The sequence below is a fragment of the Bos javanicus genome, chromosome 16 (genome assembly GCF_032452875.1).
Source record: "Bos javanicus breed banteng chromosome 16, ARS-OSU_banteng_1.0, whole genome shotgun sequence".
Taxonomy (NCBI): Eukaryota; Metazoa; Chordata; class Mammalia; order Artiodactyla; family Bovidae; genus Bos; species Bos javanicus.
Window position 1 is genome coordinate 67,935,893 of NC_083883.1, and position 18,719 is coordinate 67,954,611.

General features: G+C 36.2%; 1 protein-coding gene across 3 annotated transcripts in view; it reads left to right on the plus strand.

Moving 5' to 3' along the window:
• Nucleotides 1-18,719, plus strand: part of HMCN1 (hemicentin 1) — a 539,309-nt gene that overhangs the window by 505,065 nt on the left and 15,525 nt on the right. For 2 of the 3 annotated variants that reach the window (XM_061383493.1, XM_061383492.1), the window contains 5 exons: nt 8,320-8,433; nt 9,136-9,261; nt 11,736-11,864; nt 13,783-14,133; nt 17,684-17,803. In XM_061383493.1, the coding sequence (XP_061239477.1) occupies nt 8,320-8,433; nt 9,136-9,261; nt 11,736-11,864; nt 13,783-14,133; nt 17,684-17,803 (840 nt within the window). The remainder of the gene's footprint in view (nt 1-8,319; nt 8,434-9,135; nt 9,262-11,735; nt 11,865-13,782; nt 14,134-17,683; nt 17,804-18,719) is intronic. The other variant, XM_061383494.1, reaches the window with a different exon arrangement.

Here is an 18,719-nt window from a genome sequence, read left to right on the forward strand (position 1 = left end):
CACCTAGTCATCCTTCCCTCCCCCAACCTCTGGGAACACTGATGTTTTTATTGTCTCTCTAGCTTTACCTTTTCCATAATGTCATATAGTTGGAATTATGCAGCATTTAGCCTTTTCAGATTAGCTTCTTTCACTCAGTAATATACACGTACGTTTCCTCCATGTCTTTTCATTGGTTGATAGCGCCTTTCTTTTTAGTGCTGAAAAATAATCCATTGGATGACTACCACAATTTATTTATCCATTCACCTACCAAAGGGCATCTTGGCACTTCCAAGTTTTAGCAATTATGAATAAAGCTGCTGTCAGGATTTTCCAAAGAAAGACACAGTGGATACAAAACTAAATTCTTATCAGTAGTAAAAAGAATGAATGAGTTATGGCATATCTACACCATAAACCACTGTGTTGTCATTATAAAGAATGGAATGAAGCTCTGCTGTTTGGCTTAGAGGAATTTCCATGAGACATCCTTTAGTGAGAACACTAAGATGTAGGAAAGCATATGTAACTTGTGTAGAAAAGATTATATGACTGGAAAACAAACAGTAACAAAAGAAAAAAGGAAGTGTATTTATATATTTAGGGAAGCTATGGGTGTACATAAAAGAAATATGTTATTACCATTTCCATATTAACTATAGATGTTATTTATATTAGATTGTTAATGTAGGTTGGCTTTGGTGGACAAGAAAGGTAAAAAGGATAAGAGAGGCCAAGCAAAAGAAGAAAAACTGCACGGAGAAAATCTTCTAAAGGTATATGATCACAGAGCGGGGAGCAGACAAAATGGGAGAGCAGAAGGACTTGAACTCACCTCCTCTCGTGAAATCACCAAACTTACAACTAACTGCCGAATGAAAAAGACTGACACCTACCAAAAAAGATATTCTGTACATCCATAGACGAAGAAGAAGCCACAATGAGATGATAGAAGGGGCACGTTTGTGATGTAATCAAATTTCATTCCTACCTGGTGGACAACCCACAAAGTGAAAAATATTTATATCACAGAGGTTCTCCCTTGGGGAGTGAGAGTTCTGAGCTCCACATGTCAGGCTCCCTAGCCTGAGTCTGACACTGGATGGAGAAGCCCCCAGAGCATTTGACTTTGAAGGCCAGGAGCTCCACAGGACTGGGAGAAACAGAAATCCCACTCTTGGTGGGCACACACAAGGTTTTACATGCCCTGGAACATAATAACGCAGTGACTACATAAGAGCCTGAGCCATACCTACCTGTGGGTCTCAGAGGGTCTTTTGGAGGGGAGGGGTCAGCTCAGGCCCACTATGTGGGCAAGGACACTAGAGGCAGAGGCTCCGGGGAATATTCATTGGCATGAGCTTGCTCAGAGGTCTCAATAGCAAGACCTGGGCCCACTCAACAGACTGAAGGCTCCTGTGCTTGGACACGTCAGGCCAAACAACCAACAGGGTGAAAATACATACAGACTGCCTAAAGCCTGAGCTCACAGCTATGTTTAAACATACCCCTGACATGGCCCTGCCTACCAGAGAGACAAGACCCAGCTGCACCAGTGGGCAGGCACCAATCCCTCCCACTGGGAAGCCTGTACATGCCTCTGGGCCATTATCATGCAGAGGCAGATACCAGAAGCAAGCATAATTACACACCTGCAGCCTGAGAAAAGGAGGCCACAAACACAGAAAGTTAGACAAAATGAGTCAGCAGAGAAGTATGTTCCAATAGAAGGAACAAGATAAAAGCCCAGAAGAACAACGAAGTGGGGTGGAGTAAGGCAATCAGACTGAAAAAGAATTCAGATATGACAGTAAAAGTGATTCAAGATCTCAGAAAGACAACGGAGGCACAGACGGAAAAGATACCTGAAATGTGTCACAAAGACCTAGAAAACTAAAAAAAAATACAGAGTTGAGCAATACAATAAGTGAAATGAAAAATACACTAGAAGAGTAAAAAAATACACTTGACAGAATCAGTACCGGAATAAATGAGGCAGAAGAGCAAGTTAAGTGAACTGGAAGAGAGATTGGTATTGGTGGAAATCACTGCTACAGAACAGAATAAGGAAAAAAGAATGAAAAGAAATGAGAACAGTTTAAGAGACCTCTCAGACATTAAAGCACCAAGATTCACATTAAAGGGGTCCCAGAAGGAGAAGAGAAAGGTCCTGAGAAAATATTTGAAGAAATACAAAAGCTTCCCTAACATGGGAAAGTAGACATTCAAATCCTAGAAGCACAGAGTCCCATATAGGATAAACCCAAGGAGGAAGACGCCAAGACACATATTTATCAAACTGACAAAAATTAAAGACCAAAGAGAAAATATTAAAAGCAACAAAGGGAAAGCAGCAAGTAACATACAAGGGAATCCCCATATGGTTATCATCTGACTTTTCAGCAGAAACTCTGCAGCTTGAAAGGACTGGCATGATATATTTAAAGTGATGAAAGGGAAAAACCTATAAACAAGAATACTTTACCCAGCAAGGCTCTCATTCAGATTCAACAGAGAAATCAAAGGTTTTATAGACCAGCAAAAGCTAAGAGAATTTAGCACCACCAAACCAGCTTTACAACAAATGCTGAAGAAACTTCTCTAGGTGGAAAAGACCACAACTAAAAAAAAAGAAAATTATAAATGGAAAAGTTCATCAGTAAAGTCCAACAAACTGTAAAGATAGAAAATAATTTACAAACAAAAATTGTATCAAACCAGCAATCATGCTGCTGCTGCTAAGTCGCTTCAGTCGTGTCCGACTCTGTGCGACCCCATAGACGGTAACCCACCAGGCTCCTCCATCCCTGGGATTCTCCAGGCAAGTACACTGGAGTGAGTTGCCATTTGCAATCATGAGGAGAGTACAAATGCAGGATATTGGAAATGCATTTGAAATTAAGACGCCAGCAACTTAAAACAATCTTGTATGTTTATAGACTGCTATATAAAAACCTCATGGTATTAATAGCTGCAAACCAAAAATCTATGATAGATATACACACAAAAAAGAAAGATCAATCCAAGCACAACACCAAAGATAGTTACAAAATCACAATAGAAGAGAACAAAAGAGGAAGGGACCTACAAAAGCAAGTCCTAAAGAATTAACAAAATGGCAATAAGAACATACATACTAATAAATACTTTCATCTATATTGTCTAAGAGACCCACTTCATATCTAGAGACTATACAAAGTGAGGGAATGGAAATAGGTATTCCATGCAAATGGAAATTAAAAGAAAGCTAGAATAGTGACAGTCGTATCAGACAAAATAGACTTTCAAATAAAGACTGTCACAAAAGACAAAGAAGAATACTACATGATCCAGGGATCAATCCAAAAAGAGATAATAGTTGCAAATATACATGTACCCAACGTAGGAGCACCTCAATATATAAGACAAATGCTAACAGACATCAACAGTAACACAAGAATTGTGGGGGACTTTAATGCCCCACTTACCTCAATGAATGGATCAGAGAAAAAAGTCAATAAGGAAATATAGGCCTTAAAGGACACATTAGACCTGATGGCCTTAATTCGTATTTACAGAGCATGTCATCCAAAGGTAGCAGAATATACATTCTTCTCAAGTGCACATGGAACATTTTCCATGATCGATCACATACTGAGCCACAAAGAAAACCTTGATATATTAAATTGAAATTTCTTTTGCAACCACAGCACTATGAAATTAGACATCAACTATTAAAAAAAAAAAAAACTGCCCAAAACACAAATACATGGAGACTAAATGACCAAAAAAAAAAAAAAAATTGGATCATTGAAGAAATCAAAGAGGAAATCAAAAAAGACTCAGAAAAATGAAAACACAATGATCCAAAAACGTTGGGATGCAGCAAAAGCAGTTTAGGAGAGACGTTTATAGCAATACAATCTTACTTCAGGAAACAAGAAAAATTTCAAATAAACAATCTACCTTACACCTAGAGCAACTAGAGAAAGAAGAACAAACAAAACCCAAAGTTAGTAGAAGGGAATAAATCATAAAGATCAGAGCAAAAATAAATGAAATACAGACCAAAACAAAAATAGAAAAGATGAGTTAAACTAAAAGATGGTTCTTTGAAAAAATAAAATTGATAAAGCTTTGGCCAGACTCATCAATAAAAGGGAGAGGACTCAAATCAATAAAATTAGAAATAAAAAAGGAGAAATTACAAATGACACCACAGAAATATGGAGGATTGTAAGAGAATACTACAAACAACTATATGCCAATAAAATGGACAACCTAGAAGAAATGAACAAATTCTTAGAAAGGTACAGTCTCCCAAAACTGAATCAGGAATAAATAGAACAGACCATAGCTCAGTTGGTAAAGAATATGCAGGCAATGCAGGAGACTCCATTCAATTCCTGGGTCAGGAAAATCCACTGGAGAAGGGATAGGCTACCCACTCCAGTATTCTTGGGCTTCCCTTGCAGCTCAGCTGGTAAAGAATCTGCCTGCAATGCAGGAGACCTTGGTTCAATCCCTGGTTGGGAAGATCCCTTGGACAAGGGGAAGGCTACCCACTCCAGAATTCTGGCCTGGAGAATTCCATGGACTCTATAGTCCATGGAGTCACAAAGAGTTGGACATGACTGAGTGACTTTCATGAACAGACGAACCATATACCATGATCAAATGGGATTTAACCCAGGGATGCAAGAATTTTTTAATATCTGCAAATCAATTAGTGTGATATACCACAGTAACAGACTGGAGAATAAAGACATATGATCATCTCAATATATGCAGAAAAAGCTTTTGGCAAAAATCAACATCCCTTTATGAACAAACTCTCCAGAAAGTGGGGATAAAGGGAACTTAACTCAGCATAATAAAAGCCATATGACATACCCACAGCAAACATCATGCTCAATGGAGAATCTTCTAAGATCAGGAACAAGACAAGGATGTCCACTCTCACCACTTTTATTCAATATAATTTTGCAAGCCCTAGTCATGGAAGCCAGAGAAGAAAGAAAGAAAAGGAACCCAATTGGAAAAGAAGATGTAAAACTGTCACTCTTTGCAGGTTACATTATACTAAACATAGAAAATACTAAAGGTACTACCAGAAAGCTACTAGAGCTCAAAAATTTATTGGGGAAATTTTCAGTATACAAAACTAATACCCAGAAGTCTGTTGCATTTCTATATACTAACAGCAAAAGATTAGAAAAAATCACAAGTTACTTAAGAATAAATTAAGGAAACAATACCATTTACCATCACAGCAAAAAGATTAAAATACCTCAGAATAAACCTACCTAAGGAGGTAAAAGATTTGTATTCTGAAAACTACAAGATGCTGATGAAAGAAATCAAAGATGATTCAAGTAAATGGAAAGATATACCATGTTCCTGGATTGAAAAAGTCAACATTGTCAAAATGACTATACTACCTAATGCAATCTACAGATTCAATGCAGTCACTATCAAAATACCAGTGACATTTTTCACTGAACTAGAACAAAGATTTTAAAATTTGTATGGAAACATAAAAGACCCGAAATAGCCAAAGCAATTCTAAGGAAAATGGAGCTGGTAGAATCAGGCTCCCTAACTTCAGATTATACTACAAAACTATAGTAATCAAAACAGTATGGTACTGCCACAAAAACAGAAATACAGATCAACAGAACAAGACTGAAAGCCCAGAAATAAACCCCACACACCTACAGCCAATTAATTTATAACAAAGGAGTCTACAATATATACTAGAGAAAAGACAGTCTCTTCAATCGGTTCTGGAAAAACTGGACAGCTGCACATAAAAGAATAAAGTTAGAACATTCTCTAACACCAAATACCAAGATAAACTCAATAGATTACAGGCTAAATGTGAGACTGGACACTATAAAACTTAGAGGAAAATTTAAGCAGAATACTCTTTGACATAAATCACAGCAATATATTTTTGGATCCACCTCCTAGAGTTGGATTGAACTAAATAATTGAAATAAAAACAAACAAATGGGACCTAATTAAAGTTGAAAGTTTTTGCACAGCAAAGGAACCATAAACAAAACAAAAAGATAACCCACAGAATGGGAGAAAATATTTTCAAATGATGCAACTGACAAGGGATTGATATGCAGACTGCTCATGTAGCTCAATATGAAAAAGCAAACAACCCAGTCAAAAAATGAGCAGAAGATCTAAATAGACATTTCTTCAGAGACATACAGATGGCCAAAAAAGCACATGAAAAGATGCTCAACATCACTATTAGAGATATGCAAATCAAAACTACAATGAGGTATCCCCTCATACCAGTCAGGATGGCCACCATTAAAAAGCCTACAAATAATAAATGCTGGAGAGGGTACAGAGAAAAGGGAATACTCCAACTGTTAGTAGGAATATAAATTGGTACAGCCACTATGGAGAACAGTATGGAGGTTCCCTAAAAAAAACTAAAAATTGAACTACCATATGATCCACCAATTCCACTCCTGGGCATATATCTGGAGAAAATAATAATTTGAAAAAACACATGGATCCCAGTGTTCACTGCAGCATTATTTACAGTAGCTAAGACATGGCAGCAACCTAAATGTCCATCTATACATGAATGGATAAAGATGTGGTACATATATATGATGGAATATTACACACTCATAAAAAGAATGAAATAATGTCATTTGCAGTAACATAGATTATCATACAAAGTAAATGAACTAGAGAAAGACAAATATTATTTGATATCACTTATACATTTGATCTAAAAAGATGATACAAGTGAGCTCATTTATAAAGCAACCAGACCCACAGACACAGAAAACAAATTTATAGTTACCAAAGGGAGATAAATGAGGAATTTGGGATAAAGATAAACACAGTAATATATAGGCTTCCCACGTGGTAAAGAGTCCTCCTGCCAATGCAGGAGACATAAGAGATGCAGGGTTGATCCCTGGGTCAGGAAGATCCCCTGGAGTAGGAAATGACAATCCTTTCCAGTATTCATGCCTGGACAATACTAGGGACAGAGGAGCCTGGCACGCTAAGGTCCATAGGGTCACAAAGAGTTGGACACAACTGAAGTGACTTAGCACACATACACATATATAATAAAGATAATCAACAAAGACCTACTGTATAATACAGGAAGCACTACTCAATATTCTGTAATAAGCTATATGGGAAAATAATGGATATATGTATATATGTAACTGAACCACTTTACTATACACCTGAAACTAACCAACATTGTAAATCAACTATAGCCCAATACAAGATAAAAATATAACTTAAAAAGATGTTAACACATTTGTGCATTTATATGACATGTACAGATTTTGAAAGATTAAATTAGAAGATTTGAAATAGAAAATAAGAACAAAATAAGACACTGGAAATCTCAAATTTAGGAATGTAAGATGAGAACACGAAGACCCTAAAATACGTTTTGCTCTTCTAAGGGTTTGGAATAAGACAGTAGAGAAGTGGCAGGAGCTTGAGGTGAGTATAGACCTGAGAGAGGGACTCTGCTGAGAAAGGAAAGATTTGATTATGGCTACAGGGTTATAGGAAAGACAGCAGTAAGGACGAAGAGCTTTAAGAACATATGAGAGGAGGAAATGCTTGGTGGACCGCACTTCTTATCTTAGTGAGGAAGGAGAAGACAGACCACAGAGATCAAAAGCTCAAGTAGAGGAACTTTTCTTAAATCGAAGTAGTCGTCTCCCTTTTTCTGGGAACAGAAGGAATGAAAAAAGAGAAGGAACAAAATACAAATACATACATGTCAGTTGGGGGAATTCACACCTTCACTTTTTTTCCATTACACTGTGACCCAGATGATGTTCACAAAGATTAACTTGGCAATGACTACAGATGAGGATAAAAGCTAACGTTGCTGCAGTCATCTGAGCACAAGGTGATAAAGACCTGCATCAGGCTGATAACAGCAAAAATCCAGAAGAAAGTTCAAATTTCAAAAGATGTTGCAGAAGACCCTAACTTTATTATTAGTTATTTTCAGTACTTCATTCTGTCAGCTATCTTCCAGGGCTGAAAGTTCCTAAAAACAGGAGTGGGAGCCATATAGTAAGCAAAACTACAGAAGTATCGCATCAACATAGCTCTGAAGCAATAGCAAATGTCAATCTTGGGATAGTGTTGAAGAGAGAAACCCTCACTAGCAGTTAATTCTATCAATTATCTAGCAGATCCCTTGAGAACAGTTAGATTGGATTCTTTTTAGGGAAGATCTTAAACATAATATTGATCAAAGATCACTAAAATATTAAACATTTCGGATAAACTAACCTGTTTTCTAGCAGCATGTAATGAAAGTTCTGTTTTATTTAACAGATATTAATGAATGTCAAGAATCCAGCCCCTGTCACCACCGCTGTTTCAATGCCATAGGAAGTTTTCACTGTGGATGTGAACCTGGGTATCAACTCAAAGGCAGAAAATGTGTGGGTAAGGCAAGGGCTATGAATTCAAAGCATTGACACCTTTGTAATGTCTTAATGCTGTCTGATCTAATCTATGGGTTGTGTCTGATATAGGGCACCATTTATGTGATCTATGCAAAAACAAAAGGAAACAAATGTTGTACAAGTTTCACTTTCCAATTTTAAAACCATTTTTAACATGTTCTCTATTATATTACCATTTTTTCACAAAACCATGATATATGTGTGTATATAGTTATATATGGGCTTCCCTGGTGGCTCAGACAATAAAGAATCTGCCTGCAATGTAGGAAACCCAGATTCGATCCCTAGGTCTGGAAGATCTCTTGGAGAAGGGAATAGCTACCCACTCCAGTATTCTGCCTGGAGAATTCCTTGGACAGAGAAGCCTGGTGGGCTATAGTTCACGAGGTCACGAAGAGCTGGACACAACTCAGCAATTAAATATACATATAATTTTTATTTTTCCAGGAGGGGGAAATGTTTTGGCATGGCTTCCATCTATGTGATGTAATATTTTTTATTTTTATCATTATGTTCTAAAATAAAGTGTGTTACATACCTTGATGGATTTAAACACTTCAACCTTATACCATGATTATATCATCATCTATATTATTTATCCTTAAAATCCAAAGGCATATTTTTATGAAAAAGTGGAAGAAATCACTTTCTCAATCTGCATTATCTTTGTTCTTTTATCAAGATATAAATGAGTGTAGACAGAATGTATGCAGACCAGATCAGCATTGCAAGAACACTCGTGGTGGCTATAAATGCATTGATCTCTGTCCAAACGGAATGACCAAGGCAGAAAACGGAACCTGCATTGGTGAGTGTCTGGCTATTTCAGTGACTGAGATCCATTTACTGTCAACAAGCCAAGTAAGGCATCCTTGTTTAAAACTCATGATTAGAATAAATTTCATCCAACAAAGAAATATCTTTTTCTATAGGCTTTTTACTACCAACTTCTTGTATGGTTAAGCTCTGAAGTCCCAGCATCATAACTATACCAGGAAATGAAAGCTCAACCAAGAAACTTAGACCATTTTGAGCTCCCATGAATTACACAATTGATTTATATAGTTTAATATCCACATACAGTAATATTATCTCACATAATTTCTAATATGAAATTTAGCATATATTTAAGAATTTCATTGGAGGGGTTAAGAAAAACTTATGTTTGTAGAGACTTATTGAAAGTTCAAAATATAATTATAACTTCATTAAATGTTAAATCAATAACCAGACAGTGAAGTAAATTATATTTCTCCCTAAGTTTGTTCTTTGTGTGCCTATTCTGTGCTAGTCTGCCATAGTTGACAGAACTGTGAGCTTCACAATTTACAGAACTGAAGCAGATAGCATTCCTGTTCTCATGTACTTAAAATCGCCTGGGATATATCAGCCAACTCCACTTGCCTCACCAAAAGGAAAAAAAAAAAACAGTAATACAAGATGAAATGCCATAAAAAGTACAAGTAGGACTTCCCTGATGGTCTAGTGGATAAGAATCCATATTCCAAAGCAAGAGACCCAGGTTCAATCCCTGGTCCAGGAAGCTTCCACATGCCTTGGGGCAGCTAAGTCCATGTACCACAACTACTGAGCCCTCGCGCTGCACGTACTGAAGCTGATGCGCCCTAAAGCCTGTGCTCCGCAATGAAAGAAGCCATTGCAGTGAGAGCCCGCACACCAGAACCAGAGCAGCTTCTACTTCCTGCCATTGCAATGAGAGCCCGCACACCAGAACCAGAGCAGCTTCCGCTTCCCGCCATTGCAATGAGAAGCCACACACCAGAACCAGAGGAGCTTCCCCTTCCCGCAGTCAGAGAAAGCCCGTGCACAGCAACGAAGACCCGGCACAGCCAAAAATTAAAGAAAGTTTATTTAAAAAAAAGAGGTACAGATAAAATTGTGTAAGAGTACTCAAAAGAGTGCTCATATCTAATAGGAGTGACTAATGGCCATGTCATGGAGTGATCATATTTAAATTATCCTCGAATGGGATGTCAGTATGTGGAGGTGATAGTAAAAGGAAAGAAAAATGGCCCTGTATGAGGGGGAAAGAGCTGGAGTTACGGAGAACATGTTAAAATTCGTCCTCCTTAACAGCTATCTGATCTTGAACAAGTCTTGAAATGACACAGAAATTTGAGTTTCTGTTGAGAAACACAGAAGTTTCTCATTTTAAAAATGGGGGGAAAAAAGAATTTTGAAATGAAACATTAATAAAGTTAAAATATGCCTTGGATTTGTTTCAAAATAATGTAAGAGAGAGGGGAGATTGTAGATATAAATGAAGGAGTAGTGACCACTTGTTGGTCTTTGTTGAGATACAAGGAGGTTTAGTATAATTTTTTTTAAATGGGAGAGTGGACTATCAGATTGCAAAGACTGTTTTCAGCAATATGGATATAGGTAAATGTTTTTCTAAATTCCTACGAATAGCCAATTCATAGCCTCATATACAGTTATGTGTAACTGTATTTTTAAGAATATTGACTCTAGTTATGTATAAGATTAATTAGACATAAGCTGAAAGATCAGAAGACTGTTTAAGAAGCTATAGCAAAAATATAGTTACATGAAAATGGAAAACGGGGATACATGGCTTTGTTCAAAGGAAGTAGAATTACTCAATCTTAGAAGTTTAGGGAATAAATTAAAGAGAATTCTGATGTTTACAGTTTGGGGGAAACAGAATGCTGTTATCATAAATGAGAGTAATGATAAGAGTAATGATACTCTGAACATGCCGAGTTTGAAGTTCTAGTAAAATATGGCGATGGAGATGACCAGCTAGCAGCTAGAAATCTGAGTCTGTAGATGAGAAGCAGTGTGGTACTACTGCTCTAGATCTACATCAGGAAGCTCATTAGAGTTAATAGAATAAATACGATGGCAAAAGGAGGAGGGGTATAGAGAAGGGAAGAGAAAGCTGAGAACAAAACTCTATCCATAGTAGGGAGCAGAAAGAGGAAAAGAAGCCAATTAACAAGTGACCTGGAGGAGGGCATGGCAACCCACTCCAGTATTCTTACCTGGAGCATCCCCATGGACAGAGGAGCCTGGCTGGCTACAGACCATGGGGTCACAAAGAGTCGGACACAACTGAGCAACTAAGCTTTCTAGTAAGTGACAGAGCTGGGACTTGAACCCAGCTTTTCTGAATGCAGGGTTCAATCACATGGTAAGAAATGCAGCATTCTAAACAATTAAAATGTTCATTTTAAATATAGTGACCTCAGGTTTTGAAAGAGGAAATGTTATTGCTTTTTATTGCCTCCACGTTCATAGATGTTGATGAGTGTAAAGATGGGACCCATCAGTGCAGATATAACCAGATATGTGAGAATACAAGAGGCAGCTATCGTTGTGTGTGTCCAAGAGGGTACCGGTCTCAAGGACTTGGAAGACCCTGTTTGGGTAAGTTAAAAGAAACTCTTATCAAGTTAATAAAACTGTTAATACAATTAACCACCCCTACCTACCAACTTGATTAGGACCACTGTGTTTTCAAATGCTTTCTTGCTACATTTAGAAGAGTAAGTTGGTTTAAGTAATCCATTACACAGTTTGAATTACTTCTTAGAGACTTCATATTGAGTTCAACTTACACTGACTTTCAAGTGGTAATAATAACTACTTACAGAATGCTTAGTATAAACTACACATATCAAAGTGAGGTGTGGTATAATTACCATGACAACTTAATTATGAAGATTATCCCATTGATTGTCTCGCTATGCACATGATATGTTTGTATAGATACATTTTATTTGAATGTGAAGTATATTTGTATGTACTATGAAGGCTTAGTTATGAGGGATTAAAATGTGAACACATTTTAAGTGAATTGGTAATTAGCACTTTATCTACCATATATTTAGCACATGCTATATACCATTCCCGGTGCTAAGAATCTCATTTAATTCTTCCAATTGCCTATTTGTTTCCATCTTAGTTATAATGGAGTGTAAAGTAAGGCAGGTAGATAGAAAGTATCTTCAAGAAGGTAACCATATGCTTTTTTAAAATTAACACATTTATAATCAAGAAACTGACCTATAAAATATTCTACCTCAGAATATTTACATTTACATGCAGCAAAAAACTTGTGTTGAGCTTTTAATTACTGGCTTCTGGTTTGCATGCTATTATACTTTTTAAATTAGATGCCTTGGTTATCTATTTAAGAGACAACCTGTCCTTATGGCCAGAAAGAGACAAGCCTGTCCTGTCTTTATAGTGAATTCTTCCATAAAAATTTAGTACTGTCTTTATGTAGTTCCTAGCATAGTACTTTGTGCACAGCAAATGTCTATAGTAGTATCATTATTATGAACTCTTTTAAAATAAATACTATTTAATAGAAATGCATGTAATTTTAATCTTCTATTTAGGTATTGTAATTTATATATAATTTAACATTATGATAAGTTATTACAGTGACCTAGCAGAATGAAATATGTTCAGCTGTTCACTTGTTTGACTTGAAGCTGAGTGTCAGCAATTGGGCTGGGGGATAAATTTGTAAAGAAGGTAGGGCCATTGCCTTAAAGAGATTAAAAATGCTAATTTTAACTTTTGCCTACTGAAATAATTATTAAAGCAAAATTTACTACTTTATTCTAGTTGTTTTCTTTCATGGCACTTTGGTAATGAATTAAAGAATTTGGTTTTGATCTCTGGTATTTATTCACTTTATAAGAAGTGTTGTGAGTACATACTCTGTGTTGATCTAGGAAAGAAGGATAGCTTTCATTTTTGAACTTTGTGAGTTTCTTAGGAAGAATGATTTTGTGTCATTTCCTTCTTTTTAATTTTTGTTAAGAAAATGTGCTAAGCATGATTATTCATGAGTAATTATTGATTCAAAAAAAAAAAGGAAAATAAAACTGACTGTAGTTGTACCAATATTCCTGCATCTGAAATTTGTAATTATATGAAAGATTAGAAGCACTAAGTGATCAAAAATATAATTAAACTCTAACTAGAGATATGATTGCATTCTTCACCAACGAAAGTAAGATCTATATTAGCTTTGAACTCTCGTTTTTCTGGGTTCAAGACCACATTTTCCATTGTAATCCTACTTGTTTCTACTGTAAAGCAGTGTTTAGGGAGAATCATAGAATCTCTCTATATAGTTATATCTTAATGATGAAAGCTTTTTCAAAAGTTTACAGCAGTTGAAAAATTACTATATTCCCAGCTTTGGAAGGTAACATAATGTTTTCAGTTTGTTTCACAGACTGATTCTTTATTCCTGTGTTTTCTGTGTGTATATGTGTGTATGTTGTGTTTTTTTTTCTCTTTTTTATGTATCATGGCACACGAGCAGATATTAATGAATGTGAACAAGTGCCTAAGCCTTGTGCATATCAGTGCTTCAACACCCCTGGCAGCTTCAAGTGTATCTGTCCACCAGGACAACATTTGTTAGGGGACGGGAAATCTTGCGCTGGACTGGAGAGGCTGCCAAATTATGGCAATCAATACAGTAGCTATAACCTTGCACGCTTCTCCCCCATGAGAAACAACTATCAACCTCAACAGCATTACAGACAGTACTCACATCTCTACAGCTCCTACTCAGAGTATAGGAACAGCAGAACATCTCTCTCCAGGACTAGAAGGACTATTAGGAAAACTTGCCCCGAAGGCTCTGAGGCGAGCCTTGACACATGTGTAGGTAAATGTCAGCCATATTCCATTTCCTTTCTGTGGGTTCTCTTATGGACCAAAGTCTGAGCATACGTACAGCACCCGTGAGAGTCTGGGTGCAGTGAACTACACCTGATTTCAGATATGGGATGACTCAAAGCTTCAAGACATTTACTCTGGCACCTACACCAATTGCCAGTTTTCTCAAATGAGTAATGTATTTACATGTGTACATTCTGATCGTTTCCTGTTTTATGTTGGCAATTTCTCTTTTAATTAACCCTGAAAGTGTTAGTATATTTAATGCTATATAGAAGCAAAGTGCAGTGGCATTCAGAATATGTTTTTTTTTTTAAAGAGAATATGCATATTACCACCGTAATACAGTACTAGCAGATTATGGTTTTGTCCGACGGATGCTAAAGCAGTGGGTTTAAAGGGAAACTCTCTGCTACTGCGTCAACTGCTTGCTCTGTATGAACATACAACACTGCCCTGACTGTAGTCCCACACTCCCCGTGCAGCTTCTCTGATTTATTTTGTATATATGTGAGTCACTGAAAAGATAATGTAAGTCAGGACAAAACTTTTTTCCATTGTTCTAAATTGTGTGCTTTCAGTACCTTTACATTTACAAGTCTGTAACTTAATTTGTTTACAAAAGTGAAGTGTAATTTCCAACTCCAGAATGAAGACCCTGTCTTCAGTTAAACTGCAAACAATTCCATCTGTTGTTCAAATAATTCAATTTTCTGTGAGTATCCACAGTTTGCATGTCATGGAACTATACACTGAGAGGAATTAGCAAGCACAAATGAGCCCTGCAGTTTGGTCAAAGAAATGAGAAAACAAGAAAGAAAGGGAGCGGGGAGGCAAGAGAGGAAAGAATGAAATTCTGTTTAAATTTAAAGACCCCTATGCCAACCTCATGGTATTGCATTTTTCTTAGGTATTCTATGCTTCATTTATTCTCTCCCAAATGTGCTCTCTGTTAAACATTTTTTTTTTAAGTACTTAAAGAATACCATCTGACTTCAATTTTTGTCATTTCTCTTTCTGCCCTTCTCCAAGTCCTGTTCCTGCATCGTAGTCTTTGACATGTGTCCTCTGTCACTGTTGGGTGGACTCAGCTTCTCACATCATCTCCCCTCTACTGGACCTTCAAACTCTTGAGATCCTTACACTTTCAAGCCTTTATCCTTTAGCCCCAAATGTTCCCAGAACTTTTCTATCTGCTGTCTTGAAGTACCTAAAGCTTAATATGATGTATATGGAATTTTCTACCTGTGATCATCTTCCCTGAATTGTGGACAGTGCTCGTTTCTTTTACTTATTGAATGTGAAACATTCATACATTCATTAACAACTCGCAACATTTTTCCACATATGGTCAAATACTACTTAATTATTAATACTAAGCCTGTGGACTCTACTGTTCTTGGCAGGATATCAAACATTGCTCTCAGCCTGCTTCAAACTGTTCTTATTGGGTTTTTTTTCCCCATTGGTAATTTTTTATGCCCACAATTTTGACCTATTTACTAGTGAAACTTTTTACTTTCCATAGAATTAACATCTAACATTTCGTTTTTCTAAGTTTCTTCCAAGTAGTCATTCCCACTGAGAAGTTTTCAGATCCTATTAACATCCCACTGTCTGCCTTTGTTTCAGACAACTCTTTTCTTCTACACCAAAAATCTTTGCTTATGCTTTCATAAATGAGGGAAACAATATTCCCCACACCATACACCATCTAGTTGATTTCTAAATCATCTGAAGGTCCAAGTCATTTTAAGAAAGTGTCCTTGATTGGTAACCATGTCTCCTTTTCTCTACCACAATCTATGCCCTGTAATTTCATCAGTAAAGTCTTATGAATGTTTTCTTTGTCTCTGTGTTTATATTACACTAACATATTTATGTGAATTACATTCCCAAAACAATCTACTGTGTAAGGCAGTTACTACTTCAGAGTGAGGACCCGTCTTGGAGAATCTAAAGTTAACTTCTATAACTAGTTAATTACTGGATATTTAAGTTTTATTGGGGACCACTGAATAGGCTTAGAAATATTTCTTAAAATACAGTGAATATTTTATGGTGTTTGTACTAATAAAGAAATTCACACTATGACTGCAGACAGCTTTGGAATTATGTAACAAGCAACTTGCAGTAAACACGAAATGTCTTTCTTTAATTAACCATCTGGGATAGACAGATTACAAAAGATTCAGATTAACACCATGGCATTTTGTTAGACTTGGGCTAAAATTTCGCTTTTTAAGGAATTTATTCCAAAGCTTATTAGGGAAAATGAATGAAACGTTGCTTCTGAACATAGAAATCACACTTAGGGCCACTTTAAACTACTTGGAGTTCAACATGATTTACATTTCTGTTGTCATTTTTGTTAAAGCAGATTATAAAGGGAAAATGTTAAAATAACTCAAGTGCAGCCCTGAATGCTTTGGGTAACTAAAATGGGGCAAAAACAATGACAAATATTTGATGAGTATTTGTCATTAACAGCTTGAATCATTGCAGTTATAATCTGAGCATCTGCAGAATGAACAGGTTCTTTTTTGCTCTGAGTCATCTCCAAGTTTTCACTTTCTCTTCCCTTCACTTCCAGCCCACAGCCCTACTGCCCCCATTTCATACCATCTTCTCCTCTTTCTTCTAACACTGGTTGGCAGATTTTACTATTAGGCAAAACACAGTTGGGACAGTAAATCTAGGCCTCTCAAATCCCATCCCTGATTCGGAAAGCAAATAGCAATTAATTTTAAACTATCTTTCTATCTGTCCTTTTTATTACTGTTTTCTTAATTTTCTTTAGTGATAGCAGGTAGATTAGCTCTTTATAGTTCATAAAATGTTCATATCTTATTATATTTGCACCTTCCAACAAACCTGTGAGAAGTAAGGAGATTGTGTTTATGACTCCTCTTGGCAGAAGAATCAACTGAGATCTTGAGAAGTTAAGTGGCTGGCCCAAAGTAACATAGCAACTATGTATATGCAGTTGTCATTAGTGAAATACTTTATAATTGTATAAGCTGGATAAATATTCCTATTGCAAAGATAAAACCACCTCCACTAAATGATATCTGCATATGGGAAAGTTACACATGGCTGTTGGAGAGGCAACTACAGTTTAAATAAAATAGAAAAGAATATTTCTTTTTCCAGTTAATCTCATTAGAAACTTTATCTTTTAGGTAAATTCTACTGTTCTGTCAAGAGTTTAGCACTTTAGTAGTTTGGGATCTTGCACAGTTCTGTTTCATCTGTTGTTCTAATCTTAATTAAGTAACATTGAAATTGGCTAGGTTGGGGTTTCAGTTCAAATACATTTATACACAAAAGAGGTGTTCATATTTTATAATATAGGACAGCTTATATTGGACTCCATTAAAAACAGATCCTGATATGAAACCACTTTGAGCCTTTTTAAATAGATGAGTATAAAATCACTAAGTTGTCTACTGTATGTCAAAAGCTTGTTTATAGTTGATTCTGTCACAGTTTCTGCCTTTGTTTTTTGTACTTACATATTCTGCTTTCTTTCTGCACAGATATTAATGAATGTGAAAATACAGACACCTGCCAGCATGAGTGTAAAAATACCTTTGGGAGCTATCAGTGTATCTGTCCACCTGGCTATCAGCTCATGCTCAATGGAAAGACATGTCAAGGTGAGAAAACTTTGGGACATTTAGTGCTGCAACTTAACTTAAAACCAATATAGATAGCATAGTGTGAGAAATGTCTTTTTTTTGAATAATTATTCTTCTAGTTGATTCCTTTCCCTTCACATTTCCATGGGTCAGACTTATCTTTAATCATTGCTTTTGCAAGCAGGAAAAGCAGAAGGCGGCAATTAAGCAAAGGAAAATTTGAGAAACGTTTTTGGTATGATCTTAGAAGAAGGCACACAGGAATGCCTAAATCAGTTCATATCATATATATTTAAAACTAAAAGGAACTAGATCTCTTCAGACATGTTTTAGAATCCAGCTAAGAAGAAAGGAGAAATGGGATGAATGCTCAGTAAATGTACTTCAGTGTTAGGCATTATCTTATACTTTGTTTTAGTGATCAATGGGTGATTAACTCATTCATTTTTTGAATCGAATGATGAATACCAATCATTTTCTAGAAATTCTGGATGCAGTAGGTTAAAACAGGTGAATAATATACACTATTTCCTTTATGATCTTAGAGTCTAGTGGATACAGACATGCAAACAAGTGCTTAATCAACATACAAAATTCTGTTACTAGGTGTTACAGCGGAGTTCTAGACAATATGTAGTGATGGCAGAAAGAAAAAAAAAAATCAATCTCAATTGTACCCTCTTCACACAAAAATGTGAAAGGAGCATTGTATTTTGATGAAATGTAGTATGTTGCAATGTATACTTAGAGAAAAAATATATGAATTTACATAAATCGTCAAAATCTAAGAAACTAATTCTATGGACAAAAAAAAAAAAAAACCTAAGAATATTATATAGGTCTTTAAAAGCTCTGAATTTTATTCATCTCTGTCTTGTATGAAAGACTTTGCTTTACAAAACATTTGCTAGGATGCAGCTCATGGAAATGTGTT